Raw genomic sequence first — 24,913 nt, forward strand, 5'->3', positions numbered from 1 at the left:
CGGGTTCCTTTTTTTTTCTTTTTCCTTCCTCCTTTTCATTTCTGCTTTCCACTTCTCTCTGTTCGCGTGGACGCAACACCTCGCTTCTCATTTCCTGTCCGTTCTTCCCCTCTTTTCTTCACAGTACCTGGTTTGGTTCCCTTGGTTTATTCAATACCGCGAGTTTGTGTGTGTGTGTGTGTGTGTGCCTGCCAGAAGCGGCAGATTAAATCCGACCGCCCTCATTTGACTCTGAATTCCACCTCGGGGGAAACCTGCGGGGCCAAATGCAAATTTGTCATTTGCAGATTTTAGTTGTATTCATTTCTCGCTGTAAAGGTCAGGTGTGTGAGTGTGTGTGTGACAGAGAGAGGAAGAGGGAGCGAGAGAGGGAGCGATGCACAGTGGTGGTGTTTGAATATCAGCATCATGTTTAGCCTCAGTTGTTTTCATTATGAGGAGGGCAGCGATCTGTGAGGTTTGTTTTCCCTCCTCCTCCTCCTCTTCTTCGTCTCTCTGTCTACCTTGCAAAGCTTTCCGGACACCCCGGTCTGCAGACTTTTACTTCGTTCTAGTCCGGGAGCATCCTAATTCTAGAGCGTACAGTTACATGTTGGGCAATGCTATGCTTCATTTTGGGGGAGATCCTTCCCTGCCTCAGCCGGATGATTCCCCCGAGCTTAAAGAAAGGTCGGTGGTGCCGGTGAGCTCAGTGTTCTGGACCTCAGCCCGACCCGAACACCTTGGGGATGAACCCGAACAAGCCAGACCTTTTAGCCCAACAGCAGTGTTGGAACTCACTAATGCAAATCTCCCCCTCTCTATTCCTCTCTCTCTCTCTCTCTTTGAAAAATGTGCTTTTAATTTGCGGTTTATCTAAATATTGTAAACAACAAAAGTGCCCAATAAATTGGAGTGAAACCAAATAACCTGAAACCGAGAAAAAAACCCTTATTTGGACCTTTTTGATGTGATCCACAGTTTACTGTAACCTTCCAGAAAGTTTCAAATCAAACGGTAACCTTCTTCTAGTAACGTGACTCAAGTTTATTTGTTAACAAGGTTACTAATTAAATATTATTATCTTGAATAGATTTGCATGCGCAAGTGAAATCCCTGTATTTATGCCACCAGTTTCAGCATTGTGTATCCAAATTTCGGTCTTTTTTAAATGTATGTGGCAAAAAATGTCCCCAGACATATGTGTTTCTATTTAAAAGCCAAGTGTATTTGGGTAAAGAATAGACTCCACGACACTCGGGTGGATATGAACACAAACATTTCTATCTGTTGTTTTCATTCGTCCGTGTTGTTGAGATGTGACATTTGTGTCGGCTGCTTTTAGCTTAATCACCCCTAAGTCACCTCTTGGCCGGCGCCAGCCTCTGTCGGTTTGTGTTGGCAGTCTGCCCACACACACACACACACACACACACACTGTTTTCCCTGAGTGTGAGCACATGGCAGCGTTGCCTCCGATGAGGCAATGGGCCCTGACAAATGTCCGTCACCGTGAAGTCAAGGGCTTCGTGGTCGCCCTGCCCTCGCTCGCTCTGCAGAGAGTTGGCGTGGTGAAAGTTTCTGAACTTTTCTAGAAATGTCACATTGGGATCAAAAAGTTGGGTCTTTTTTTTTTTGGGTGCTAATTCTGCATTTACCACTCTCAATAATTTAGATTTTATTCATACTAGCAAATTAAACACTGCAGGCTTATTTGTTGTATTCATTAAAATTGTTTAAAACAACTTGTAGTGTTGACAGTTAGAGACTGGCAGTATAACACATTGTGTGTGTGTGTGTGTGTGTGTGTGTGTGTGTGTGTGTGTCGAATGGCCACTGCTGAATAGTGTGATTGAATGAATTCAACCCTCAAATGGCGGTGCGCTCGGTTGTAGACGTAGTTCCATTAGCAGTTAGCCAAGCACGCCGCCTAAAGCAATAGAAGTGTTGTAGAAACTGCCGGTGTTGCCCCCCCCCCCCCCCCCCACTGTTTCTTTGATTTGCTGCTGGGGGGTCGGAGAAGCTCTCCCTTTATACAGCCTTTCCCTGCTGATAAAGAAAGTCTAATTCCCACTAAAATCCAGGCATGATTTAAATATATAAACGTATCCCATTGATTCAGGAGTTATGAGGCAGATATTTGTCTATCTCTTTCTGAGGATTAAATGTTGCAACGTGTCCCACCTTTTGTAAACACTTTCATAATGTGATCAGATAAACACCTTTAATAAAACTGCGTTTCTAAATGAGCTGCAACAAAGGCAGCAGTTTTTCTCTTTAAAAAAATATATATATATTTGGAAATTAAATGTTTTCGGTCGACATCGATGTCACATTCATTTCAGTAATGCTTCAGAATGAATGAGAAAGTGATTTATTGATGTTAACATGTGACACCTTTACTTAATGGAGCGTAAAATAGAAATCGTCCAGCATCTATTGGCGGGGCCGCATTGTGCTGGACGCTGTGTGTGTGTGTGTGTGTCAGTGTTTGTATTGCTACTGCGGTTGCACCCATGGGTGCTGGTGCAGCTGGTCGTCAGGTTACGGACTGTATGGAGCCTCCTGCAGCTGGTGATGAAGGTGAGGAGGAGGAGGAGAAAGAGGAGCTGTGTGTTTGTTCTTTCAGGCTATCGAGGTCTGCAGGTGTATTGTTTGTGTGTGTGTGTTTGTTTGTGTGTGTGTGTTGAGAGAATGAGAGGGTTAAGTGATGGATTTATGACAGCACGCCTCGCACAGTGCTTCCTGCTAAATGACTGCACACATACACACACACACACACACACACACATACTACATGCAACATTCTGGAAACCAACAAACGCACGTCGTCACATGGGTGTTAATAAAGACTGAGTAAATATCCCTCGCCCCCCCGCCCCCAAGGTGAGCCCCCAATATGTCAGAGGGAGAGCGATGGCTCCTCGCCGTCGTTTAATAAAGCTCTCCCTCGCGGCCCCGCGTGCATCAGTCACCGGCCGGGCAGCCAGAGGTCCTGCCGCGCGGCGGCCAGCGGCGCCATTAAACACTGTCGGTCTGGGAAAGGAGCCGACGCCGGGGAAACGCCGCGCTGCACTCGGGCCACGGCACCAGAGTCCATGCCAAAAGAAAAGCAAAGTCACGACGGTAAAGACCCCCCCTTCAGCCCAAATGTACAAGTATGTGCACAAATGTTCTGGTGCATGTTACAGTGGCTACTTCTTTTTTATTTATATATATATATTACTTATTCAGTCTCTCTGTCAAACACTCAAACCAGAGTTGGTGATTGTTGGAACAACGGGAAAACTAACACGTGGAGTTTTGTTTTAGTTTCTGTCAACTTTCCACGATCGGCTAAATAAAGTGGAGGTTTTTGAGCGTCGCTTTTTAAACGTCCGTTTCTTTTCTCATCCAGGCAGTACGATCGGTAATGAGTTATTTACTCTGATCATTTATTAAAGAGTAAATTGACACACAAACCCTTTTGGAATGTAAATGATTGGCATCAGTCAGTCTGTTTATGGACAGTTGTCTTATGATCAGATGTTATTCTTTCTTATATTTGGCCCCCTTTATTAACGTTCAACAGATGCAAGTTTTCGACCTATGACATCAGAAATCTTATGCAAATAATGCAATTAAGTTTTATTTGATCTAATATGGCAATCACGTGAGTTGTTAATATGTAATCCAATGTTATAAATATGAGTTAAATTATTTGCCTGAGTTCTGGGTTTATTTGGACCGACCCAGACTTGGTGGTTGTTGGCACCGTGGAAAGAATCACAGACGGTTTTGATGTGTTTTTTTTTTGTTTCTGCCGAGATTGATTGAAGTGTTTCGATGGTCAGACTAAATGAAGTAATAGTTTTAGTCCAAATTCCTGATTTTATAGCGGATAAAAAACATCCTGAATTCATATCAAATTAGTATTTGCTATATAAACATTGCAAAGTGTGTCCGATGGCATCGTACTGGCTCCCCAGCCGGGTGTTTCCATCACTGCCGTTCAGAGCGGGAGCCGATGAAAACCCGTCGGTCCCACTGAAGACGAAAGCCAGATGTTAGTGGGTCTTGAGTCCAGTGGGAAAGGGGCTTGACTCTGGTGTTGACAAGTTGTTGTTTTGTTGGAAGAAACATACAAACAATTAGTTTTGAATGCAGTCCAAATCCAGTTTTCTGTTCAGTGAAGGTGTCGTCATTGTGAAAATAAAGCATTTTTACTTGAACGTAAAACTGATTTTCAAGAAGCATATATATCTATATACATACGTAGGATAACAGTGAAAATGTCTTTCTTATATATTGTATATAAACTGTATATATACTTCAACCAGGGGAAAAGCTTTTTGTCCATTTTAAATCCCCTTTTTGTCCATTCCAGTTCAAAACACTTTGAGAATTGTGTCGACACATCCAATGAAAGAATGATTAGTCATTTAGTTCGCTATTGATTTGGGAACATCTCCAGACGTCAGGATATTGGACTGTATTGATTGTTTTTTTTGGATAGTCTATCTTCCGTTGGAGCCATTCGTCTTTTCTTCCTTTTTTTGCAGCGTTTTCTCAGAAATTTAATCAAATAATAATTCAAGAAAATGAATCCTAAAAATCTTATTTCTCAGTATTATTGAAAGATGATGAATAATCTTGAGACTCGTCCACCACACGGCCTCTTGGGAGGTTTTCCCACCTTTTTTAATGAGATGTTAAAAAACTGAGCGCTCTGTGAATAATGGAAGGAGACGTCTGTGTTTCAGCCGCTGGTGTGTTTCTGCTCTCGAGTCGAGGAACAGACTGTTGGCGCTGCTCTGAGGTCAGATCTCTGTTTGTCCCCGACGGTGTGCGGACAGACTGTGGTTACACTACACACACACACACACACACACAGCCTCCGGCTGGAAGGTAATCGGTCCTGTCGGTGTGTGTGTGTGTGTGTTTCAGATAGTTTGAGAGCTTGGTTTACGCCTTCGTCCCTTTGATGAGGAGACCGACTGTCCACATTTATGGAAAGTAATTAATATATAAAAAGTGCACGAAAACATGAAAAACATCTTGGGAAACGGGAACTTCCTTTTATTGAATATTATTTGACTCCGCGGGTCTCTTTTCACATCCGTCTGCGAGACCCTTAAAAGGAAATGCATCTTCGCCTCCGGTCCGACATGTGGAAGAGTTTCCTGCCATTTAAATGTTCACCTTATAATACTTTAGCACCACCGGAGCTAACCGCTAACGTAAGGAGGTCCCATTGAATTACGTTATGATGCGTTCATGCTCTATTCAGTATACAATAATGTATAATACAAAATAAGGCAAATCAGAAAATACGGCATGCCATGCGGCAAATATCTTGGTCGGTGTCATAAATGATACATATACACGTCAATTTGTATTTTTCACACATCGCCACTACTTAAATGTGAGTGTATTCTCCACGCGGGTGCTTTTAAATCGGCACGAGCGTCACGTCTGATCCGAGGCGTCGTCCGTGTGTACCCGCTCTGTTAGCGTCTGCTTGTCTTTGTCAAATAAAGCTCGAGAAAAAGAGCGACCGTGCAGTTTGTCCGGGCCGAGCACGTAAACCCAATCGAGTCCCGGGAAACGACCTCGAGGAAGGTTTCTGGGCAGCCGCAGCAGGAGGTGGAGGAGGAGGTGGAGGAGGTTGACGTCTGACAGCCAGCAGTTCATCGTGTCCAAAAAGCCGAGGAGCAGAAAAACAACCCGTCTGCAGACGAAGCTGCAGTGACCGCGCGGCGCTGTCGACTCGTCTGACCTCCGGGGTCGACGCGCTGCTCTAACAAGAGACCTCTGAGTCCGTGTGACTTCCGTTTACAAGCTCTGGCTCACTTGGATCTGATCAAATATAACGAGGGGCTCTTTTTACACCGTGGTTGACACTTTTTTCTTTCCTCCCTCCTTTTTCTTTTTTCTTTTTTTTCCCAGCCTGATGAATGGCTTTCTCACACACACACACACACACACACACTCACTCAACGCCAACATCCTCGAATACCTGCTTTAAAAGAATGCACACGCAAAGGTCAACAGCGCGCCTTTGTTCTGGTGAACCGATATGATCATTCATATGAGAGAGGTACACGGGGGGAGTTCACCTCTCCCCCCCCCTACAGTATTTATTTTTCCAGTGACATGTTTGGCCCTGGGATGATGGCCTCGCGCCCTCGAAGCGGCGTCTGCGCTCTTTCATCGCGCTGAAAGGGCTCTGGAGTGCCAGCTTCCTATAGATGTTCTGCTGAAAAGCCTTTCCTCTTCCTCCCCTCCCTCTTTCCTCCTTTTCTATTCAGTCTCTATTCTTTCGCTCCCATGTCATTGAGTGGATAAATGTGTGGAGGCGGGTGTTTTTTTCCTTCTTCTTCTCTGAGATGAATTGGGATTGGAGGAAGAAAAAAAAGGGGGAAGCAGGGGGACTCGTGGGGGAGGACAGGTTAAGGAGGGGGGAGGAGGAGGGAGAGGCTGGTGGCAGCGTTGGCTTGCCTTTCAGAGCGCTGCACAATGGCCGGCTACCTGCGTGTGTCGGTAGTAGCGTGGTGACCTTTGACCCAGAGGCTGGCGGGCTTCAGTGGCAGCGTCGGCATTAATTAGAGGGTCACGCGACTTGAAGCTCTGCACAGCCGCTGATCCTCCGGGAAAATGGATGCATGTTAAGACACACGGACACACACACACGGTGAGATCATCGAGAAGTAAAATACAGAAACACACGGCAACACACACCAAAAATGAACTTTTCATGAACTATCAGGTATGCGTGATACATTTTTTGTTTCACTTATCTTTTTTCGAGGGAGAAACGGGTAAGGCGTATAGCCGGGTTCCTCGAGAATAAATTCAAGGATGCGGGAACACGGTATTGTCATTACGCAACACGTGTCAAGCTGTGGGCCCAACCGTCGCCGACCTCCCGCCGCCGCGTTCGCCTCGACATTCCTGCAACCGGACATTAGCCAGGAGCGGACTGGGTGGTGGAGGAGCCTCGGGTCCTAACGAGGATAGCTTAACTTCCATCTGGACTTCAGTGGCGTTTGGTCCGGCTGGGTGGTCGGCCGCGGGCCGCCACCCTCTCGAGGTCTGCTCCCCACCAAATGAATTGCATCCGGCAATAGTGACGAAAAAAAGTTCCAAAATATTTAACCCTCCTGTTACCTTTATATTTACTGACATATTTTACCCTCGGGGTCAATTTGACCCCAGCAATTAAAACCGCCAGAAAATTATTAGAATTAATATTGTTTCCCAAGTTTAAGTGTGAGGTACTTTATGTTTGTTTGTTGACTACCTAAATAGCCCTTTAAATATATGAAAGTTTTTTTTTTCTTAATTTCTTGGGACCTTTTCCAACTCCGATGTGAGGTCAAAGGTCAGGGATGTCACATGTGTACAGATTGTATAGCCCGCTGAGGAAAATTTATAATTTGTGATATTGGGCTGTATAAAATAAACTGAATTGAAAGCGGACCTGTGAGTCTGAGCGGTGGTATCTGACCCCCAAAACGTCTCCCTGTAAGGAACCGTTTGTTTTCCTCCGGCTCGGAGGCAGTCGGGTTCTCTCCAGCGGCTGCAGACGGTCGGCCTTCAAAGTGCGCCACATTCCTACAAGAGGATTAATTTGATTAAACGGAGTGTTTTGCTCCCTCCTTAAAGTGTTTGTGTGTTCTCCTGCATGACTGTGTGGCTGCGTGGGGATTGGTGGGCGGCCGGAGCCCTGTGGGACCAGGCTGCTGTTTGTGTGCTGCGGCCAGAATTTACGCAGTGTTGATTTACAGTGTGTGTGCGTGTTAAATGTGCCCTCCGCCCCAGCCCACCCCACCTGGTCCGTGCACTAAATCGTCCCCCCCCCCTAACCCCCCCAGTCAGGACTGTGTTTAACTGCTTCTGCCCGACGGCAGCATGTTCATGTTTTTGAGGTGTGTGACGGTTGAGATTGATGTTTTTTCTGCTGGAGCACCCGATTAGCGGCAAAGGATAGGAGACCGCAGTATAGAGGTGCCCGACGGCCGAGGGTGGCGATGTTGAAGAGAATAATGACAACGGGGGAAATAAAGGACTTCCATTTCCTTGTCGGCTTACATTAGCGACGCACAGATTGTGAAATTCTGGGCCGATACGTATGTTTTTTTTGTGTTGTTTTCGAGCTTTTTTATTTATGTGTTCTGATTATTTCCTTGTTTAGCGCAAGGGAAGCAATGGCATCATTATCAAAATAAATAATTCAGCATTTCATTAGAGCACAGATTCGAACGTACAGGTTTTTTAAGCAACTTTTATTTCTAAACTTATTTCAAATGGAAATGAACTTTTTAAAGCTTTTTAGCTTCTGCTAAATGAGGAGAATGTTTCAGTATTTACAAATTCCAAAACAAGCATTTAATGCAAGTTCGATTAGAAACATAAGCAGTGTTTCCAACACAGATTCTACCTGGGCGGGCCCGCCCGCGTTTATTAACGACCGGACAACTTTTATGGCCCATTTTAGCAGTTTATTTAATTTAGCTTTTTTTTTTTTTTTTTTTACCCAAGCCAAGGTAACAACGCCATCTGCCATCGATTAACGAGTGGACTGGTGGCTGCAAGGCACCTCTCCACGTCACCCCGTCTGAATCGGCAGCCGGTCACTGTTGTCCTGAGTCCGACCGCAAATAACCAACACAACGTTTAGCCGCCGCAAAAAATCGATGTGACACAGATAAACATTGGCCACGGAAAAAAATGCCGTTGATTAACGATGGAAAGATCTGTCAACAAGGCAAATATCAACAGATAGCGATGTTTGGCCAATAAATCGCTGCATCCCTGATATCTAAACCCCTCCTATTTCCCGCTCTGTGTAAAAAGCCCTTAATGAGTTTTCACATAGTGTCTTTTGTCTTTCATTTTGACCTCCAGAGTCTGTTGGCTCGCCGCACGGTGACTTTGGTTTCGTTCACATCGGAAATGGAATTAGCGTCCGTTAAGCTTCCTCTCGCCGGCGTCGCCGACCAAGGTGAACCGGGCATGAAGATTAGTGCAGCAGCTACACCTTTTTTTGCAGGTGGAAGAACCACACCTGTGAAGGAAGTGTGTGTTCAGAAGCATTAATACTTCATCCGCGGCAACATTTATTTGTCCAGTGCGATTATGCTCTTTCTCTCTTCCTTCCCTCCCCCTTTTTCTTTTTCATTTTTTGCTAGGTGGTCAAATAATTTAGTCGAAACGGGGAGAAAAGAATCGACGCGAGAAACCTGGAATCACTGGCGCAAACCTTTTTAATTAAGCCGGCAACAAAGATTGTTGTCAAGCAAATGGTCACAGATGTGAGAGAGAGAGAAAAGGAGCGAGGGATGAAAAGCGGGCGTTGGGAATACAGCGGGGGATTAAAGACGGTGAGCGAGTGTTACAGACCCCTGGCCAGTTTGCTGCTGTAATGAACATTAGGGCTGCGGCATAAATTTAATGACCTGTGAAACAAACAGCGTGGCTGAGACCAGTGCCTCTGAATGCTAAGTGGCTCTATTATTAATACCAGCTCCGAGACGCCACTGTGCAAACACACTGCGAGTCTCTCTTCCCCCGCGAGGCCCGTTAAGCACGCGGCAGCAGTGTGGCGGTGGCCGCCGCCGCCGCTCTCTGGAAACGGGGGGGACACGCTTTCCCTTTTGTCTTAGAATTAACTCGCCAACCTGCGCGTGCTAACAGGAAATGAATAGCGTTGGCGCTCATGGCTGTGCAGGTTGTTCACCTTGATAAGGAATAGCTTACCGGCGGGGCAGGTGAGCAAGTGGGGGGGGGGGGGATTGGTTCCGTGCCGCTCAGAAATGAACGTGTGGGGGGTGAGCGGAGAGCGAATGAAAAGCAAGAGCTCCTCCCGCGTCTGTTTGGCGGCATGGCGTCGACCGATTCTACCTGAGGCAACGTGTTTTATACCGGAATGTGTTTGCACTCGAATGAGACAAAGGAGCTTAGAAATAACGCGGCAAAAAAAGGTGCAGAGGGAGGGGTAAACAAATCTCCAGACGGGCTGGTTAATTACCTTCTGAGTTAAATAATGTATTCTAGAGCTGCTCCATTGTGGCTACGACAACAAACAAGCGATTGTTGCGGTCTATATAGAGGTTACGATTATTTGACATGATTACGGTAAATGTCGCAGCCCACATTTTAAATACAAATTGGAAGGCAGGCTCTATGAAGAACTTTGTGCTCCAGTAAACAGTTTAATTAAACTCATTGGCGAGGACCAGCCGGCCCCCTCCCCCCTCCGAGCGGGCCAAAAGCGCACTGCGTTCATAAAGCAAGACAAAACGGCACGATAATCAATTCACGTTGACTATCTTGTTTTCGTAATCGTTGGAAGCCAACATTTTTATTGAAATTGATTGATTGATTGATTGATTGATTGATTGATTTGATTGATTGATTGATTGATTGATATATTTATTTGTCGTTTGCCAGAGTACAGGTACAAAAAAGCGAAATTATTACAAGAAAGAATGGATGAAAGATTACAGCATAACATGGAAGAAGAGAAAAGAAAAAAACCAACCCCCCCGATGCGAGAGGAGGTAAAGGAGCAGGCAAAAAAAAACACATACATAACACATAGACATACATTTTTAGACATGGAGAGGGAAGGGGAGGGGGAGGGAGGTAATCCAACTGGGTGGGTGCATTGCCAATCCATTGGCGTATTCACGATATCTTGAATGTGAATTGAAGAAAGAAAACACTCACAAATTCTGTTCAACCCCTTGAAAAACCTTTTATTTATTTATTTTTATTGCCTCACATCTCGCCCAAAACTTTCAGTTTGAACCGACGTGTTAAGTTGGAGGAGCAGCACTCAAAATGCAGGTGTCACGGGACTCTGAGGCAGTAAGGGGGAGCGGGGGGGGTCTGAATCGGGAGCGATGCAGGCTTAATCAAACGATCCGGCACAGCGTGGAGCGCAGGGAAGTCGAGCCCAGAGCTAACCAGATGTCTGCGACGCGAGGAGGGAAACGCGACATGAGGCGGCCGCTCGAGGCGAAGAAATGCAATCACGATCCCCTTGGACGGGCGCCCACGATGGCGCAGCGACCAGCCGGGGAGCAAAAGGAGATCCGTCAGCAGCCGGCCGGTCGCCCGCTCTCCCCCTGAAACCGACCTCAGGCTACCTGCCCATTCAGCAGAGAAGATGAACTCCACAGCAGACGCACAGCAGTGGGTTTCTATCATCACCACCATCATCACCATCATCATCATCAACAACACCGTCGGTCGTGGTTTCTGTGCAAAGGGGGTGCATTTATGTCTCTTGTTTGCTGTCGTGGTCCTAGTGTGTGTGTGTGTGTGTACTGGCAGATCCTGGACCCGGCAGGACTCGTCTTGCTTTCGGTCCCGTGCTGCGTCTCACGCTATGAGAGGATACATATTTGAGAAGCAGAGGAAGCCATGTGTCCCCAGCTGCTGTGGCCTGAGCTGTGGCCACCTGCATTAGCTGCACCTATTTATTTATTTTTATACCTTTTCCTTTCTTTTTTTTTTAAAGCTCAAAGAGTACCTTTCTGTCCGGGCCATTATTCTCTGCAGAGCGTGGTGTGAAAGGTCACCAACCTAAGTGCTGGCGCAGCTGAAGCTCAGATGAATAAGTAATACCTTCAATGACAACAAGCTTGGATGTGGCGGTACAGATGCTAAGTGCTTGAAGGGTTTTGATGGAGGGAGAAAAAAGGAGTGCAAGCTCCACTGAGTTAGCGTGCATGTCTTAAAGGCAACATTGATTTAAGATTGAGTGGAATGGGGGGAGGAAAAGACGAGGAGAAGGCTGTTCACGGTGTTGTTTTTCCTTTTTAAAAGCAGTCCACTCTTCAAGCTTGGTGCTCGACACAGTCCAGCACTAACTATAGTTATGATTATACAGATTGAAACTCATCGAAGGTAATTAAACCATGTGTGTGTAGCTTTGTTTTTCGTGGTTTGGGCCGTTTAGTTCCAGTTCAGGGAGCTGCGTTATCCAATGATGTCGAGATAGTAGTGCTCTTGCATCAGTTTTTGGGGGAAGGCCATTTCCTGTTTCAAGCGTGACAATGTTCTCCGTAAAGAAAAGGTTCTGAAAAGGTTCCCTTACCTGTTCAGGGTTCGTACGGTCATGGAAAACCTGGAAAGGTCATGGAATTTTAAAATGGTCATTTCCAGGCCTGGAAAAGTCATGGAAAAAACTTAAATCATAAAAGTTTTGGAAAAGTCATGGAAATGTGTTAAAATCACATGTTCATTTACGCCGTGAGTTTGAAATAATTAAAAAAAATTTTAAAGAAAGACGCTCAAAATATAAGCCAGCGATAGCTCTCAATACGCAACATTTTCTACAGTTTTCATGTTTATACCGAGATTTCAGTTTGGTCATGGAAATTTGGTTTAAAGTCCTGGAAATCCATTGGTCAAAATGTGTAAGAACCCTGCCTGTTCTTCTACAGGACTGCAGGTATCTCATCGGGGCTCGAGCGACTTACCCTCCTCCGTTCTGGCAAGAATGAAAAATGCTCCTGATGATGCAACGTTGTAAGCGACAACGCTGCTTTGAGATCGTCGGTAGGAGCGCTAGTGACGTTAGCTTTTAGCGGCCAATGAGCAGTGCTGTCCTCCTCGGGTTAAAGACGGCTAACGTTAATGCGGGATGCATTGAGTTTCTGCGTGGTGCGTTCAAGGGGCGATGGCAAATTCTAACGTTGTATGCAGAAATGTTGAAGTACGTGAAATAACTTGATGATATTCAAATTCACCTCACGTGAAGCCGGCAGAGTAATCTGCCACACACCTCTCTGCTTCTGAGATGTGAATGTCTGCAGCGAGCCATCAATCACCGTGGCAACGACGGCTCCATAAACATGAAGGGCAGCCTACCTGCTGGTATCTGCTGGGCGGCGATAGCGTTCGCGTTGTCCCCGCAGCACTTCCCCTTCCTTCCTGCTGACCTCTGCAGAGCTTCGGCGTGTAAGGACGAGACTCTGCTTATCTCCACCCGGTGGATTTAGACGCCCGATGTGGGTGGCAGGAACACCCGGGGGTGTCTGCAGGGAAGGCGGGGTCACGAATTAAGACGGTGGGCAAACCGTGAGCTCGGTGATCCGTGTGAGGCAAAGGAGCAACAATAGGAAGTTATATTTAGGGGATGCATTTAAAGGTGACTGATGAGCTGCGGGGCTGCGGACCAACAAGTCCGACATCTCCGTGGGTTTTAGCGATAAACCGTCAACCGTGTTCCCCAAAAATAATTCAATTTAAAAGTGACTTCGTGCTTTTGGGGGTTTTTTTAGAGTCCGCCCACTTTTTGAACCCTTCCCATTAATTCGGTCCACCGACATCTTTTAAAATCCTCGATAAAACATTTGATTCTGACCCAAAAGAAAAACAAGTCAAAGGCACAGGAGCGTGTGCAGAGTTATTTTTAGGAGTGAAGGAACTGCTGATCCCATAAACCATTGTGAAGAGCGATCGACACCTCTGGAATTTCTAAAAAAAACTTTTAAACTAATCGATGAGAAAAAAAAGAAGAAAAATTTAGACTGATTTAGAAAAGTGAACGCTTTTATTTATTGCCTCGAATGTTTTTGTCAACTATTTTAAAATCAAAAAAGTTTCCAAACAAACTGCCATTTTGGTCCATTTTTAAATTTGGGAGCATACCCTCACAAGCCGTATGCAGGCGCAGTACACATGCATGTACGTGGTAACGGCGAGCTCAACCAATCGGCGACATCGCGATCACACATTAACACTGTGTGGTGTTGTCCACCTCCTCCACGATGAATGACGCCGGTAGATCTCATGCACGTTTCTACAGGAGCACATCTCACAAATCCCCAATCTCGTACCTCGTGTTAAGTTTACGGCTCCTTCTCGCTTCCTGGACCTCCAGCGTTGAGCTCGGCGGGGAGTCGTCTGCCCCCCCCCCCCCGTTCAGCCTTGTGTGCTCTCGTTCGCTCCGTGTTCCGGCTCTTTGTATCCAAAACCCACGAGACTAACAATGCCAGCTTGTGTGCCTTCCTGTGCCCATTGTTTCCGCGGCGTCTCCGCGCCCCGGCTAGCGTCCACTCGTCGTAAAGGTCGAGACAATGACCGCCATCCGAGTGCCCGTGTATCGGCACTGGCTTGACCCTTTGGCCCCTTCCTGTAGCCTTTTTAACACTCCCTCCTCGTCTTCACCCCCCCTGCCCTGACCTTTGCCCTCTCCAGCAATAACTGGTTGGCCTGTCATGTCGGGACAAGGCGGGGTGGGAACCCGCTGCTCTCTTTCTCTTAATCCCCAGGAGGAGAGTTATTCCACGCTGACAAATACCAATATAATCAAAGCGGCGTTGTCAGTTGACGGCCCGCGGCGGGCTTTGTTAATGACGTGAGTTTCCTGTCCATCTTGACTGGGACAAAAGAAGCAGAAAAGCTGCGAGGAGAAACAAACCAGAGCACCTTCATGTTATAAAGTATTCATATAATAAGACCATTCTGAGTAACTAATGGCGCGGTAATTGAGCGTTGAGTGCCGGGTCACGCCGGTGTCTAGGCTTAAAAATGTCTTTTTTTATCTATAATAGCACAGAAACTTCTCAAATGAATGCGTTTCATTGAGGATGAAATCTCCAATTACCAGCCAGCGCCGCGTTCAGGGGTCGCGTTTTAATCGCCGCACGATGTTTGCGAGACGTGGTTTTGGATTGTTATCCCGTCGGCTATCGGACGATTGATTGTCGTAATGGGCTCGTTATTGAGCAATATTTGTTCACCACTTTTTATATTGCATTGTGGGATACGTTGGAGTCTACGATGCTGGAATATGGTCTCATAATTCTTGCTACAAAATGCTCTTCTTCTCTCTTGATTGTGCGTATTTCTTCCCTCTTCGGACCGATCGTTGTCGGTCGCTCTGCGTTCTAAATAGTTTGATCGGTGGTCTTTGTAAAAGGGGATCGGATAAGCTGATCAGGTGACACACCCGTTCTGAGTTTAAACGTTTCCAATGGGCATTCGCCAGCTCTTTAATCTGAAATCTCACGCAGCATTAAACCGCCGTTGTTTGGTGTGACGAGGCAAAGCCGGCTCGGGGATCTTTTGTCCTGCAGTATTGAAGAAGACTCTCGTGCTGATGAAGCTTTAAACTACTCTGTAGAAACCAAGCGGGCGAATATGAAGAGGCCACTGATGCCAGCGGCTCGACCAAAATGTTGAGCGTTCATGATTATGTCATTATTTTTACAACTCTCCTCGCAATTTCTTTTAAAGCTCACCGAACAGTTATTTGACCTGGAATTTATCCCATTTGTTGGGGACTTTGAATTATTTTTGTAAACGTGGACGACATAAACGCAAAGAAAGAGGAGGGGAGCGTAATTGGTTCTTAGCGATGCGTAGAAATGGCTTCAAATGGACCCCCAAAGGTCCCGGTGGAAAGACTTGGTCGAAGTTTGAGTATCAACCAATAGAAATACCACTTCTGCCAATTCCACAGCGAATCTCTGACTGAACTGTTGGTGACCGAGATGAATTGTGGGTAATGTAGGCGCTGGGTTTTGACAAGAAAGAAGAATGAGTAAAGAAAATAATTCTGGATTTTTTATAACTGTCCAACGATGTTATGGGTAAAGTGGTGTTTTAAATGCAGGAAGGTTAACATGACAAAGGCAACAATGCACGGCAGCCTAGAACAAGAATGCGGAGTAGGATGGATGAATGGTGGACAGCGTGTTGAATAGTGAATGATGTCGGACACAGGCCGGATTTTTATTAAAGTAATAATCCTCTGAACACACCAGCTTCTAATGTCACATCTCCAGGCTAGTTTATGTCAAAGCATCTTCTTTTATTATTTTCTTGTCCTCCATGTCTGAAGAGCAGCAGACCGTCAGTCTGTATCGGCAGAGGCCAAAACACACAAAAGGGCTTAAAAAGAAATTAAGTTTTCTTTCATCTCGGTTTTGAATGTCATAAATGGAAGTTTTGAGATGTAAGAAAAAATATATAAAGCTTTTTTCGTTGTTTGTTTTTTCAGTTACCTTGCAGACCTGGAGCTTTTTAGTCTTTGTGCCGAGGGAGGAAAGCCGTAAGTAAACCAGCCTGAAAGACGCACCTGTGTGAACGCAGCGTGTTCATTTAGTCTCCTCGGGTCTCCTCGTCCAGTTTCGGCCCCGGTCCTTAAAGAGCCGGGGAAATGAAACGGTGCCTGTCAGTTATTATCAGTGGGGGAAAGCTCGCTCGTTTCCCAGAGATATTATCCTCCCACCTGCCTCCCTTCACCCCCCCCCCCCCCTCTTCGTACATTGTTCCCCAGGATCAAGTTCACGGAGGTCGGGGCTCGAGGAGGGTAATGGGACCCTGGTCCCGACATCTCGGGGCAGGTTGAATGGGTCTCGGCCCCCTGCCCCCATACAGGCCTCTCGCTATTAGTCCGGTCTCCAGTTTCTCAAGGCCTGCCCGGCCTCCCGACGATCCATATCCATATTTCAAAGTGTTTAGATTCCATGTTGGCATGTAGACGCATCCGTGCACCTCCTGAACCCCACCTCCCCACCTCCCCACCTGCAGCCTCCGCGGGCAGCTTTGCCCCGGCGCGTCTTGAATGTGAAGTAGTTGAAGTATTTGCTGTCGAAGCACTGGAGAATTTTTTTTTGTTGCCGTTTCGAGCAAATAAAACCTGCCACAGCTTCGGGATACTGAGTGCTGTCCTCCAGAACCGGTGCTTCTTTCAAACTGTGAATTTTTCAAATTTATTCTGATTCATGCAATTTTCTTTGGGGGGGGGGGGTAAAAATAAAACTGAAGGAACAAGGCTCAATGTCGAGAAAGTTGGGTTTTTGTATATATATTTTGGTGAATCTTGGTTACAACAAGCTATTAATATAATATACAATTTAAATTGATTAAATTACTGGACAAATTACAATTAAATATATCATACAAATATATATGTCACCTGTTAACAGCCTGTTATTGTACCGCTGTGGTCAAACCGTTTTCTTCACCCGGCGCCACCGTGAACTCTCACTCTGCTGCAGACTCTCATATTATAACAACATATTGTGGTTTAATGTGTTTTTTACTCTCTGCCAGTATAGGTCGGCCTCGGTGCCGAGGCAGGACGTGGGACACACACCGAGTAACACCTCCAGACAGGCAGTTTCAGTTTACTGTAGCTTGAGATGACTTTGATGTCGGTGCTAATCCAGTGTATCTCCCCCTTAAGGGAGAGAGAGAGAGGGAGAGAGAGAGAGAGACTCTTAGATGTAATGATGGCAGAGGATACACTCTGAACACCCCTGCTCACATTTTATATATATATATAGATATATATTGCCTTTCTTCCCATGCACTCAGACCTGCATGTGGCGGCTCGTTGAGAGCAGCTGTGTTTGCTGCGAAGCGTCTGCTGGCTGATGCAGCGGTTGTTTTACATTCGCGGCCTGCAGGTCAAACTGCAGCTGGCTGCATCTCAGCGTGCAGACGAACCCTAGGGTGTGTGTGTGTGTGTGTGGAGAGTGTGTGTGTGGAGTGTGAACCAAACCGTCCCCATGGTTGTAGCCTTTCCTAAGCGGGCTAAGTCTGGTGGCTAACCCTCAGCGCCTCTGAGTTTGGCAGCATGACCGCAGCAAGATTAATCCATTCCACACTCCATCAGTCACCGGGCACAGGTTATTAGTGCCGGGGCCGAGCGGAGCACACAAACACGCACACACTCGTACACACACAGCCCCTTCGCCTGCTACCTCGTCCCCAAAGTTTGCAAAGGTGGCCTTGGTGTTGAGAGGCCATTTGTCAAAGACCCAGCCAGAGTCTCCACTTGGCTCCTTTTAATAAGGCTACCTGGGCTCTGGGATTACACACACACACACACACACACACACAGGACTTTCTGCTTTGCACATACTCATACAGCTGAGTGTCAGGTGGTGCGTCCCGCGGGGCTTATAAAAGTTCCATTAACATGGCCGTCCTCATTGGTTCTGACAGGTTGATCAATTAGACTCCTCCCCCCCCCCCCTGACCCTGGGGCTGCTCTGACTCAGAGGTCAGACACGATGGATTGCTGGACCTGCACACACACACACACAACCACACACACACTCACTCTCCCTCTCTCTCCCGTTAACTCTGGGCTGGTCACGGTGCAGCTTGTTCGTCCCACCCGTGTGTCCAGCACCGGGGCCGATATCCCAGAATGCAGCAGGGATAGAGGTGGAGGATCTTTCCCTGAGACGTGTTTGGATGCAATTCCTCTCGGGAGAGGAGTCGCCATTCATCACTTTCTTTAAAGGTCTCGTTTTTCTCCTTATTTAATCATTTAAACTCAAAATACATTTCATAGATTTGGACATCATTCCCCTCGATGATGAAGATTAATTAAGCACCTTCATCGCTCCGATTTGATTACACCGGGGCATCGCTGGATGGCTTAGTCCAGCAGAGCAGGACCAAGAGCTCTCAGGCGATCAGAGACGGCATCGCCACAGCACTCGGAACAAAAAGTCTTCGTCTTTGGTTACTCTGGTTATTCAAAATGAAGACTAATCCAAATTGTTTGGGGAAATTGTTTCGCTGTGACGATCAGATTATCGTGAGGTTACCGGCCCACATTTATTCTCCTCCGGGTCTGAACTCGTAGCCTCTCGCTCCACCTCGCTACCCACTGGGAAGACTTTAAGGCGGGTGATGTTGACCGTGGTGAACACGGAGTCACTTGATCTTCAATATCTTGCTGAGTCTTTAGGGTAGCGGGGGCACGCTGACATTTTGAGACCTTTTGTTGAACATGATGAGACTAACATCCGAGCAGCATAATCTGGGAAAGCAATAACATGGTTATTATCATATCGGTACAATAACAATACACAGCAACACATATATGTAATTGTTGCGCCGCCCCTTTAAGGAAGCTTCAAGAGGCCTTCAGGGTCCGTGACACAAAAACATCAAAAATATATATATTCAGTCAGCTGGAAGACGATTGATCAAATGATCCCCTCAGTGAGGGAGGAGTCATATTAACAGGCCTAATGGTGTGTGTTTGTGTGTGTGTGTGTGTGTTAGGGGGTAGCATAGTAGTTCGGGGAGGGGGAGGGGTTAAGCGCGGCGTCCCGCCCAGAGAGGCGCTGCGCCGCCGTCCTAATGATGTCCAGCGGCCTAATTGAATATCGACTTTCTGCACACGGAGGCTAAATGGCTTCTGTGTGCCTCACCTTGGCGGGCGGCTCGGGCTGCACGTTTGTTTAACCTGTTTCTACAGTTTAATTCCTTTTTTTTCTCCTTTCTTTTTTTTTTCGTGGGGGAAGGGCTGGTCGTTAAATGTCCCCGTTACCACGGTTACCGACTTTGTGAAGCTGCGTTTCGTCTGGTTTTGGGCACCGCTGCTGGATTTTGAGTATTTTATAGCGACGTTCTAAACGCATCATCTTTCCGACGGCGACGCGCAATCGCTCCACGTCTTTCCCCCGACGTCCGCTCTTCTTTCGTTCTTTTTTTTTTATCTTTTCCATTTTCTCTCCGATCGTCACCTCCTCCGTCCTTTTTCCATTCTCTCTTTTCGCTGACTTCTCCTTCGGTTTCCTTGACGGTGTTTTACTTCCCACTGTGCCCGCCTCCAGACGCTTCTCCTTTGTTGCCACGGCGACGCTCTCCAGATGGCAAGTGTCAAGGCGAGACTGTGCTCCGAATGTAGTCTGATTACAACACACACACACACACACACACTGGTCTACACACATACACACACACAGAGAACAGAATGAGACACTGGCAGCGCACATTCTGTTCAACACTCGCATCCTACTCGGATGCTGGTGGACGTGCACTCCGCTGCCCACTACACACACACACACACACAGCCAGCAGTACAGTGTAATAAAACCTGTGCCACACAGGACACAATCTCTCCTTTATGTGACCGCGATGTCATTAATCTTGGCGGAGGTTAACAAATGCACTTGCATGGAAGGTATATTTCATAGGCGGACAGCCGACAATGGGGCCATTGTGGCGTCGAGCCGCAGCGCCTCGCTCTGCATTCAGTCAGGACCTTGTGGTTGGCTGCGGATCCACGCCTCACGTCTGGGGGGGGGGGGGGGGGTCAGGTTATGTTTCGTCCCCCAGATGAATGAGTTTATGCGCGAGAAAACGTGTGAAACAGAGCGAAAACTCAGCGGCCCGGTTATTTATTTTAGTTATTTGCCGTCTGAAACCAGGATTTATTTTTCTGAACCGGTGGGGGGGGGGGGTGAACGCGTTTGGCCATTTTTCAAAGTTTCGCCTCGTTGCTATTCGTCACAACCAGAGCCAGACGAATCCCCCCCGCCCGTGGGTTTCCGACCGGCCCGACCAACGCGAGCTCCTCCCCGGTAATCCATTAGACTTCCATTAGCTCCGATTTGTGTGATTAGTTCTAATTAATCAGTCGAGTCCGTGGCCTTCGCTCTCCCGTGCGCTCCTCGCATTTCATCTGTAACCTCATTCCTCAGCTCTCCGGCGAGCGAGAGAACGAGGCGGCGACCGAGCGAGCCGATCGGAGAGCGAGCGTCGGGGGGTTCTTTTTGACGGAGAGCGCACAAACGCCTCGACGCCGCGCCGGCGCCGGACCCAAACCGGACCGCGTGATGATGCTCATTCCTCTCGCCGTGCTGAATTAACGGCGTTGTATTCTGGGGGTGGAACAGAGACTGCAGGAGGTTGAACGGGAGTGGAACACTTGGTATTGATTAGCTCTGGAGCTTCCATCCCTCACTGCAACAAAGCCGATTGATGTTTCAGGAGCCCTGATTTCCCCCTCGGTCAAAAACCATTCGCTTAACACACTCGGCCCGTCTTTTTAAAAAAAAAATCACCTTTTCATCATCTCTTCTGCTGCTCTGTGCCCGCGGAAAAACTCCCAAATTCAAGCTCAAAGATGTTCTTTTCCGGGCCCGGTTGCAGTAAGTGGGCTTATATACGGAGGTGCTATGTGGCGATGATCTGTCTTCCTTTCCTCCGTTGTCAGCCTTCTTCTGCCATTACAACTATTGTGATAAATGAAGGCTCAATTTATCAACCCGGCCTTCGACTCGATTTCTTCTCCTTCTCCCCTCGGTTTGTCCCCGCCCCCGCTCCCATAGCTAACCCCTCTGCACAGTGGTTTATTTCTTCATCTGTTTCCACCCCTCCTCCCGCATCCATCCATCCCCCTTTTCCCCACTCCCTTATTTTCTTTGTGTCTGCTGAGGAGGGCTGAGATGCTGCCTGTCACCCGTCCGGGCTGCCGGAGGCGGCCCAGGCTGCCGTCAATCAATCTATCGGGGGGTTGACAGCATGATGTGGCTCCCAAACGCTTAGAAATTCACTTATTTGTATTATTTAAAATATTTTTTATTTTTTCAGAAAGCCTCTGTCGTTTTGGTTTTTGCTTCTCAAATTATTCAAACTCAATTGTGACTCTTTGAATTTAAAGCTCCCGGCTCTGGTGCGTCAAGCATGTTGGTGAACAGCGATAAACTGAAAATGCGTTTCCTTTTTTTTTTAAACATGCATCCTGTCAATATTTTATGTTTCATGTTTTGAGTTTTCTGCATTTTAATGCAGTCGTGCTCACTTCCTACTGCTAAAGAACAGAATATTTGTTTGTGCTTGTCAGTCGAGCATCTGGCCTTCTTTGCTGTCCGATTTTAATTAGAGGAACACGGTATTGAAATTCTCTGACTGACGTGATTGCTTTAAGAAAGAAAACAATATACAATATGATTGTCCAATAAAAGCTGAAGAGAGAAAGCCACATGGATACATGTGTATCTGTGGGCCGGAGACCAACAGTAAAGTGTAGACACTAAGCAGGACTTCAACAAGCATCTGTATATTGTGATCTCTCTTTTTCTAATGTGGTCTATTATAGCCGAGTTAAGCAGTTTTACACAAGCGACTGCTTCACTCACAATAATAATCAGTTCCCTCAAAGCATTCAACCAAAGTTTTTATTGTTAACATTTGAAGAACCTGCTCTCTGACGACTTCTCGCCGTGTGCACAGCCTCTCATTATGTTCATAAAGTATAAACATAACTATTTATTTCCCTCGCCGTGTGTCAGGGACTCAAACGCCCGGCAGGACAGCGGCCCTCCTAAACACGCATCGTCGTCTCAACGCCTAAAAACACTTTCCTCTCTTAATGAACCGTTCTTACAGCCAACGGGAGCGAGGTAATAACAGTCAAACGAGAGTTTCTGCCGCCGCGTGAACTCAGTAATGTATTTTGCTTCCAGATATCAATTTTGGCGTCGGTCTCCGGAGCAACGTTAATGTGCTCTCACTCTCACTCTCACTCTCACTCTCTCTCTCTTCCCTTCCCCCCCCCCCCCCGCAGGACTCCGTGGTTTAACGGCTGGGGGTTCAACCTGCCTCGGGGTCAGTCTCTGCTGGATAAATGGAACCTCGTCCCCGAAGGCATCGACATCCTGATGACCCACGGACCGCCGCTCGGTGAGTCCAATTAACCAATCACAGCCCCCGCACCATCAACACATCTAATAAGGTTGTCCCCTCATTATGCGCAAGCTGTATGGAGTCACAGGAGGCGGCGCAGCAGGGGGGAGGGGGGGGGGGTGTACATTTTCCAGTATCTGGAGAGACCCCCCCCCCCCCCTTTGTGTTTGACTGTATGAAAAAAGAAAATACATCTAGTTTAGTTTTCACTACAGACTGATTTGGTTTTCCTCCGAGTTGTTTTTCCCCCCAGTTTATTTTGTTCTCTCTTGCGCCCTCCATCTGGCTTTATTGAGTGATTTCCTTCCCTCTCTCCTACGAAGAGGAGGAGCTGCTGCTGCTGCTGCGGCGGCGGCCAGTTGATTGCACCAGTGTGACAGACGCTGCAAACGTTTGGAGAGAGACCATTGGAGAGGGGGGGAGAGAGGAAGAGAGAGACCATGGGAGAGGGGGGGAGAGAGGAGGAGAGAGACCATGGGAGATGGGGGAGATAGGAAGAGAGAGACCATGGGAGAGGGGAGAGGAGGAGAGAGACCATGGGAGATGGGGGAGATAGGAAGAGAGAGACCATGGGAGAGGGGGGGAGAGAGGAGGAGAGAGACCATGGGAGATGGGGAGATAGGAAGAGAGAGACCATGGGAGAGGGGGAGAGAGGAGGAGAGAGAGACCATGGGAGAGGGGGAGATAGGAAGAGAGAGACCATGGGAGAGGGGGAGATAGGAAGAGAGAGACCATGGGAGAGGGGGAGATAGGAGAGAGAGACTATGGGAGAGGGGGAGATAGGAAGAGAGAGACCATGGGAGAGGGGAGAGGAGGAGAGAGAGCATGGGGGGGGGGAGATAGGAAGAGAGAGACTATGGGAGAGGGGGGGGGAGAGAGGAGGAGAGAGACCATGGGAGAGGGGGGAGATAGGAAGAGAGAGACTATGGGAGAGGGGGGGGGGAGAAGAGGAGAGAGAGCATGGAGGGGGGAGATAGGAAGAGAGAGACTATGGGAGAGGGGAGAGAGGAGGAGAGAGACCATGGGAGGGGAGATAGGAAGAGAGAGACTATGGGAGAGGGGGAGAGGAGGAGAGAGACCATGGGAGGGGAGATAGGAAGAGAGAGAGTATGGGAGAGGGGGAGGAGAGGAGAGAGACCATGGGAGAGGGGGGAGATAGGAAGAGAGAGACTATGGGAGAGGGGGGGGAGAGAGGAGGAGAGAGACCATGGGAGAGGGGGGAGAGAGAGGAAGAGAGACTATGGGAGAGGGGAGAGAGAAGGAGAGAGACCATGGGAGAGGAAGAGAGAGACTATGGGAGAGGGGGGGGGAGAGAGGAGGAGAGAGACCATGGGAGAGGGGGGGGAGATAGGAAGAGAGAGACCAGAGGAGAGGGGGGGAGAGAGGAGGAGAGAGACCATGGGAGAGGGGGAAGAGAGGAGGAGAAAGACTATGGGAGAGAGGAGGAGAGAGACCATGGGAGAGGGAGGGGCTGAATAATTTTGAATCTGAATTGATGAAATGAAACGGAAGCTGAGGACGGTGACCGTCTGCATGCACACAACATGCACTTCCGACACCTTTGTTGCAGTTGCTCACTGCAGTTCCTCACATGTCCCCAATGTGTTCCCCGTGTGCGTAGGGTTCAGAGACTGGGTCCCGAAGGAGCTGCAGCGGGTCGGCTGTGTGGAGCTGCTCAACACGGTCCAGAAGAGGGTGAGACCCAAACTCCACGCCTTCGGGGGCATACACGAAGGTACGGAGAATCACAGGCCAGGGGTCAGAGGTCAGGAGGGTCCGAGGTGACATGCGGAGGAATCGCCCGAGACCTCCTTGAACTCCTCGTGAGAGATTGAGCGACTGTGGGAGCACCAGTTAGCGATTTGAGGGAACAATTCATCAACATCTTCTTTGGCTGTGAAGTTTTTGAAGTGATTGAATGTGACCTGTGGCTGACGTGTGTTCCTCCTCTTCCTCCTCCTCCTCAGGCTACGGGATCATGACAGACGGCTACACGACGTTCGTCAACGCGTCGACCTGCACCGTCAGCTTCCAGCCCACCAACCCCCCCATCGTGTTCGACCTGCCCAACCCCGCCAGCTCCTGAGGCCAGAAGGTGGGGGTGGAGGTGGAGGTGGAACGATAAACTCCTTCTTTTTTTTCTATAAATATGTCAAGTAAAAAAAAAAAAACTCTAAAAAAAAAGCAAAAAAATAAGTTCTAAGTGTTTCTTTGCAAACTTTTGGTCGTCTCCAAGCTGCCGTTGAGATTTGGAGACGTGGGGGTGGGGGGGCGGGAAGTTTGTCAGGGAGGGTAAAAGGAGGATATCGGGGGTTATTGAGTTATTGCCGTGTTCCCGCTCTACACACAGACTCGTTCAGTCTGAAAAAACATCTTCCAGAAAGAAATGTTGTCCCAATTTTATATTTTTTACATCCAACTCAAAATGCCGCTCCACTTCCTGTTGAACAGCCGCGGGAGGAAATGGAAACCTCACCCAGGAAGTAAG

General features: G+C 47.7%; 1 protein-coding gene across 1 annotated transcript in view; it reads left to right on the forward strand.

The window, feature by feature from the left end:
* Nucleotides 1-24,644, forward strand: part of mpped2a (metallophosphoesterase domain containing 2a) — a 54,156-nt gene extending 29,512 nt beyond the window's left edge. Inside the window, exons 5-7 of the mRNA XM_056413526.1 lie at nt 22,307-22,422; nt 24,047-24,160; nt 24,393-24,644. Coding sequence (XP_056269501.1) covers nt 22,307-22,422; nt 24,047-24,160; nt 24,393-24,511 — 349 coding nt within the window. The 3' untranslated portion in view covers nt 24,512-24,644. The remainder of the gene's footprint in view (nt 1-22,306; nt 22,423-24,046; nt 24,161-24,392) is intronic.
* The last annotated feature ends 269 nt before the right edge of the window (nt 24,645-24,913 follow it).

Source organism: Pseudoliparis swirei, chromosome 4 (genome assembly GCF_029220125.1).
Source record: "Pseudoliparis swirei isolate HS2019 ecotype Mariana Trench chromosome 4, NWPU_hadal_v1, whole genome shotgun sequence".
Taxonomy (NCBI): Eukaryota; Metazoa; Chordata; class Actinopteri; order Perciformes; family Liparidae; genus Pseudoliparis; species Pseudoliparis swirei.